The 6637-nt window shown below is 45.5% G+C and overlaps 1 protein-coding gene across 2 annotated transcripts in view; it reads right to left on the bottom strand.

Moving 5' to 3' along the window:
• Positions 1 to 6269, bottom strand: part of C1rl (complement C1r subcomponent like) — a 19084-nt gene extending 12815 nt beyond the window's left edge. For both annotated transcript variants that reach the window (XM_034512656.2, XM_034512657.2), the window contains exons 1-2: positions 6115 to 6269; positions 5325 to 5553 (exon numbers count right to left, since the gene is read on the bottom strand). In XM_034512656.2, coding sequence (XP_034368547.1) covers positions 5325 to 5553; positions 6115 to 6194 — 309 coding nt within the window. In that variant the 5' untranslated portion in view covers positions 6195 to 6269. The remainder of the gene's footprint in view (positions 1 to 5324; positions 5554 to 6114) is intronic.
• Between the last annotated feature and the right edge of the window lie 368 nt (positions 6270 to 6637).

The following is a 6637-nucleotide window of genomic DNA, read 5'->3' as shown; positions in this document are numbered from 1 at the left end:
TTCTTAGATGGTGCTTCTGTCCTTCTCTTCCGCCCCCTTCTCCCTCCCTCCCCTCCTCTTTTTTTTTCTTTGACACTGTAAGGCTGGCCTCAGATTTGTGGTACTCTTGCCCCTGCCTTCTGAGGGCTGGGATTACAGATGCGTACTGCCACATCTAGTTTCTATCTTGGTTGTTTTATTTTAGACAGAGCTTCATGATATAGTCCAGGTTGGCCTAGAATTCAGTATGTAGCCCAGGCTACCTTACTGAAGCTGGCCTTACTCTGGCATCCTGCCAGTTCTCCATTCCCCCATTCTCTACATAATTCAAGTTTCTTTACGAAGACATTATCCAGTCTGGCTCTCTAGGGTCACATGCACTGAGAAGCTGACAGGAAAACATCTCTCAATCACCATAAATTTCTTCCTCACAAGTGCTCGATACTGATCTTTCAACATCAACAAATGGAACTCCTCACATTTAAGAGGCAGAAACATCTCGGCTGATTGACTTGAGTATGAACTCTCCTCTTCCCCCGCCCTCCTCACTCCTTTCCTTATCTTTCCTTCCCTTTCTAGCCACTTCCCCTTCCCTTCCTCCTTCCTTCCTATTTTACATCTGTGTGTGTGTGTGTGTGTGTGTGTGTATGTGTGTGGTGTGTGTGTGTGTGTGTGTGTGTTGTGTAGGTGTGTATGGGAGGTGTACCCACCCCCGAGTACGTGTGCTGAGGACAGAGGTCAGCACTGGGTGGCCTCCTTCTCTTCATCTTATTTTTTGAAACATGGTCTTTCACTGAACCTGGAACCTGCCCTTTCCGTGAGGTTGGCTGGCCAGTGAGCTCCTGAGCTACCTGTTTCCCTGCCACAGCCCCTCCAGAGCACTGGGGCTGCAAGAGTGTACCACCATGCCTGGCTTTTACATGGATCATTGGGATCTGAACTCAGGTTATTTTGCTTGTGTAGTGAGCACTTTACCCTCCGAGCCATCTCCCAGCCATTTTCATTCTTCTTTATTAGTTTTCAGTTAGTGTTTATGTAGTTCAGGCTAGTCTTGTATAGCCAAGGCTGGCCTTGAGTTCCTGATCCTCTTGTTTCTAACTCCTTAAGTGCTGGGATTATAGGCATGCAGCATCATGCCTTGCTACCCTCTAGTTTCCTTTTCATGTTTCCTCATGAACTTCACGAGCTGTCTGGTAAATAAGAATACTCAGGCTTCTAACTAGTAATGTAGAGTCAACATATAACTGAGAGCCACAGACTCTTATTAAATGTAGCTTTTGCTCTTAATTAACTCCCTGTGGGACATGGGACATGGGACTTTCTTCTCTCTCTCTCTCTCTCTCTCTCTCTCTCTCTCTCTCTCTCTCTGTGTGTGTGTGAGACTGACTTTCTCTGGAAGGAGAAAGGAAGGAAATATCATATCCTTGAATCTGAATTTTTCAATAAAAAGGGAAGAATTGCCAGTCATGGTGGTGCAGACCTTTAGTTCCAGCACTCAGGAGCAGAGGCAGGTGGATCTCTGTGAGTTGGAGGCTAGCCTGGTCTACAAAGCCAGTTCCAGGACAGCCAGGGCTAAACAGAGGAATTCTGTCTTGAAAAACAAAACAAAACAAAACAAAACAAAACAAAACAAAACAAAGGGGTGGCGGGAGAGTTAATCCAGGATTAAAATCATCCATGACTAAAGAGAAAGTGGTCTCATAGCAGGTGCTTAATAGACACAGGCCAAACTGAATATGGCCACAGCCAGTTACATTGGAAACCATAAGTACATGTGTTTAGGGGATGAGGATTTTGCTCAGTGGTAGAGTGCTTGCCCAGCATGGGAGAGGCCCTGGCTTAAAGCCCTTGTATTGCCCTGCCCCAAGGTCTTAGCTTCAGAACCCATGTGTGCTTTTATCTCTTTTCCTACTTCAAACCCGCTAAGATGGGCAGGCAAAGACAGCATGAGTGAGAGGAGACGACGACTTTGAACAAGTGGAAGTCAGGGCACAGGTGGCAAGGAGAAGAATTGAATTTGAAACGATGGAAACCAACACACAGCTGGCAGGTTCTCACTGATGACCCGATGACCCTCGCAAAGTTTCAGGGTTTGGCAGAGCCTAGAACCTGTCGGGGCAAAGGCTGACCAGAGGCCAACAGACAGGAAGTCTGGGTGGGAAGATCTCAAGATGCTTTATCCTGGTTCTCCACCCTACATGAGCAGGCATCTTGCTGACACACTTTGGTAGAAGATACGAGTTTAAACCAGAAACCCTGGATTGAGGTCCCTAGCTACATCTGACAGAGGTGGTAAAGTCCAGCACCCAAACCAGAGGAATAAAGTGAATGTCTAACAACCGAACACTGAGAGGCATCCTACTTCTTGATCTCTGGTCCCAGCTTGTTTCCAGAATGCTGGGAGCCCTGAGTGGAAAACTAAAGGGGACCTTGCTGGGGAAATTTACTGTCCCCCCAAAAAGCTGTCCACACACTCACTTTTTGGGAGGCCCCCAAGACACCTCTAGCTCACCCTGTTAATGCTGTCTGCTATGACCTGGCTGTTTAAAAGCTCAATGAAGTTCAGTTGCAGTGTGGAGTAGTGGTGGCACACACCTTTAATCCCAGCATTCAGAAGGCAGAGACAGGGGACTCTCTGAGTTCAAGGTCCACCTGGTCTACAGAGTTAGTTCCAGGACAGCCAGAGCTGTCACACAGGGAAACCCCATCTTAGAAAACAAAACAAAACCCCCAAACAAACAAACAAATGAAACAAAACAGAAAAGAAAGAAAAGAAAAAGGAAAGAAAAGAGAGAAAGTTGTGTGATAGTGCCGGCAGGTGGGTCTCTTGAGAGGTTATTGATTTATTTGTGCCTTTATTGTGGGAGTGGTTTAGGTTCTGCAGAACGGGGATCCTAAAGAACAGGATGACTTAGGCCTATTTTTCTGTGCTCTTGTGTGCTTGGTTGCCATCCCACTGTGTTATGACAGCAAAACCTGCTCTTTCCTCACCAGCACCATCCTCTGGGATGTCCCAGACTCCAGACCATGAGCAAAATAAAGCTCCTGTTTGTAAATTACCCAACCTATGGCATTTTGTTACAGCAGCAGTAAAGGAACGGAAATACCGTTTTATTTTCAAACCCATCTTTTGACAGATTTTAGCTATTCGTGTAGAATTTTAAATTAGCAGCTTCGTGTTTTAATCTTAAATACAAATGTTCAGGAAAGTATTATTCTTAGACGTTGCAAGAAAGCCTCTCAGATAAAAATCAGAGGTGGAGACAGGCAACCATAAAAGAGACCTGCATAAAACAGCAATAATGCAGAAAGCAGAAGAAACATTCAAGGCTGATCCCCACGAGAGGGGAACAAATAGCTATTGCACATGTACGGTAAGAACCACATATTTAGAAAGAATGAGTCCTTATGAAGAAACCATCAACCAAAAAGTTTGAATATAAATGTGAGGATATTGGGGCTAGAAGTGTAGTTCACAGAATGTCTGTCAGCATGTGTGAAGCTCTGGGTCAGTTCCTGGCGTCACAAAAAAGAAAGATGAAGAAATAGTCTAGAAAGTGGAGCAGAGAGACAAGGAGTCGAAAAAGCAGAATAGAACACAGAGCTAGAGAACCAGTCCACCACATGCAATTGCCAAAGCACAGGCAAGCTTGGTGGCTCACAACCACTGGTAACTACAGCTTCAGGGCATCCAATGTCCTCTTCTGGCTTCCACTGGCACCTGACAGCACATGTACACACACACACGAGCATTCCCAGAATTGAAGGTTAAAAGTGTCTTGATTTAAATATTCCCCCCCTCCCTCCCACACATACAATGAGTAAAGAGCCATCCGTATCATGGCACATCAAATGAAAGTTCAGAACACTGGACTAACAAAAAGTTTTTTTTACAAAATCCTAGATAGGAAAACGGAAGAATGAGAATGTTAGTAGCATCAGACTTTTAAACAACACTGGAGATAAAAGACAATGTCATCAACACTCTGGAAGAAAATGACTTCAAAGCTGGATTTTTATACCCAGATAAACTGTCTGCTGGCAGTGAGGGTTGAACTAAGCAGCTTAGGCGTCTAGAATTTAACATATCCTTTCTAAGGAGTCATTACTGGAGAATGACTCCTGGGAAGCCAACAAGCTGAAGAAAGTTAATGTAATTAACATGTACCATGTGCTCAGATGTGAATGTTTTCAAGTCCTAACTGTAAATAATAAATATTGTTTTTTTGTTTTGTTTTTTTTGTTTTGTTTTTTTTTTTTTTTTTTTTTTTTTTTTTTTCATTGATAATGGGAGAGGGAACTGTGAGAGGTGAAGGTGTTACATCTGGAGCCAGCAACAACCCTCTATAGTTGGGAGTTTAGAGGAAAAATGAGACAAATACTCAAAACTACATAGTAGAATAAGCATATCATTTGCACATATGAAGGTAAGTACCATGGACATTAACTAAGCTGTAAATGTCTGCCCTGGGTAGGCTGAGCTACTGTGTCATTACAATCTTTGGAGGACTCTGTTTGTTTGTCTGTTTAATTTGTCTTCCAACCCCACCTCCCTCCATAAAAGGAATTGGATCTAGAGTGTTGGCAAGTATGTTATTAGAGAACTGTATCCCCTAGCCCTTTAAATTTTTTAAAAAAATTTTTTTGATTATTATTATTTGTTTATTTTTTTACACTCCAGATTTTATCCTCTCCCCCGTAAAAAATCTTTAAATAAGATTTATAACCTAAACACTCAGAAGGTTGAGGCAGGAGGATTGTGAGTTCAAAGGTAGCCTGGGTAACTTACTTTTTGTTTTTGAGACAATGTAGCCCAAGCTGGCTACATCTTACTTTGATGTAAATAAAATTTAACTCAAAAGAAAGCATCGACTATGATTTAAAAGTACTCTTATGTTGAATAATGCCCTTGCTGTAATTTTGTGGCCTCTATTCCCAGGTGAACTCAGTCTTCACTTACTTCTGAGGGTGATCGTGTGTCATTAATTCCACCCAGTTTCCTAATTCAGTAGAGCAGGTACTCAAGAAGATTTAGAGAGGGTAAGATCCTGGGCCTTTGACAAGATCATAGATCAGCAATGTTTATGTGTCTCTTTGTAAGCTTTCAAAACTCAGGATCTGCCTGGCAGCCTTCCCTCAGAGCTTGGTGGGTCCCTGCAGGTTGCCAGGGACAGGTACGATGCCGTGTACTGAGTGAACAGGCTATGGCTACGCCCCAGGACCTCTGACTCGGACACTTTTTCTGTTCTCTAGATGTGTGATTCAGAGCAGAAATATTGTCCACTGCCCATGGGAAGATCCCTCAAAAGAGCCCCCTCAGCTCTCCTCCCTCTTGTCCAGCTCACTGTGACAGAGTCGCCTTCACAGCCTGGGGATGGCTCCAGATCAAAGTCCTGGAAGATCAGCCTCACAGCAAACCCCTCTGGAGCCTCGATGTCAGCATGGCTCTCCTGGCCTTTGAGATATGGCTCTGGGTATCCGGGGGATGTCAGTTGCTGTGGTAACTGCTGGGCCAAAAGCACAGAGGCCCGTGTGGGGCAAGTGTGGAGGATTCCCCAAAGGAGTATCCAGCACCTGTGAGTGAGCAGGGGAGACAAGGTGAGGTCATACAGCTCTACCAGAGGCTGTGCAGATGCTGTGTTGTGGCCAGCAATGGGAAGGGCACTGGAGGGAGGCTTAGGGCCCAGCAGTTGTGTCCGAGGCCCCAGAGTGTTGGGCACTTCTGGATACCACTTTCCTCACCCGAGTCTGTGTAGCTTCCTATCTGGATCCCTCTGAAGCCTGATCTCCAAGACTGCAGGGTTTTAATCCTATGAAGACATTGCAATGGCTCCTTTCCCCCTTGTGAGTCTAACCCAGGTAGCCTCCTGCCTCAGCCATTCCTAATCCCATCCTGGAGTATAAATTAGGGGCATTTAAATGAGCCAGCATTTCTCTCTATACCCTCCCCTCCACCCCGTGTGTGTGTGTGTGTGTGTGTGTGTGTGTGTGTGTGTGTGTCTGTCTGTCTGTCTGTCTGTGTGTCTGTGTGTGTCTCTCTCTGTGTGTGTACTTATGTAACCCCGTGTTCTTCCTTCCTCCCTTCCTCTCTCCCGGCCCTTTCTTTCTCCAGGGCCCTCTACGGTACAAACTCACATCTTGCCCATGCAGATTGTGGTGGGAGAGCTCCATGGGCTGTTCTCCAGCTCTGGGACCAGGCCTCTGGACCCTGACATCTGGAACTGTCTAGAGTGCCTGGCCCAGGCCCGACAATAGGAGGTGGGGCTGGAGGCGGCCCTTTGGGAAGAACGCAGAAGTTACTGGAAATGAGTTAAGAGACTCTGGGTTCAGGTCTGCCACCTGCTGGCAGACCTAGGAATAGCTCTCACCGTAATTGAAAGGAAAGACCTTCAAAACCATGCTGGGGGCTTGAGAGAACAGAGTACGTACACATGTACACATATGTACACATGACCTTTTGATTCCTGTGCTTTTATTGTCTTTAGATACAGTCTTACAAAACCTGGGCTGGCCCGGAGCTTGCTTTTAGTGGAGGTTTCTGCCTTAGGATTCCAGGTGTGTGACACCACACCTAGATCTTGGTTGTGTTTTTGAAACAGAGTCTCACTTTGTGGCCCAGGCTGTCCTGGAACTCACTCTGCAGTCCAGACTGGCCCCC

The sequence above is a fragment of the Arvicanthis niloticus genome, chromosome 9 (assembly GCF_011762505.2).
Source record: "Arvicanthis niloticus isolate mArvNil1 chromosome 9, mArvNil1.pat.X, whole genome shotgun sequence".
Taxonomy (NCBI): Eukaryota; Metazoa; Chordata; class Mammalia; order Rodentia; family Muridae; genus Arvicanthis; species Arvicanthis niloticus.
This window is presented reverse-complemented; position numbering and strand designations above follow the sequence as displayed.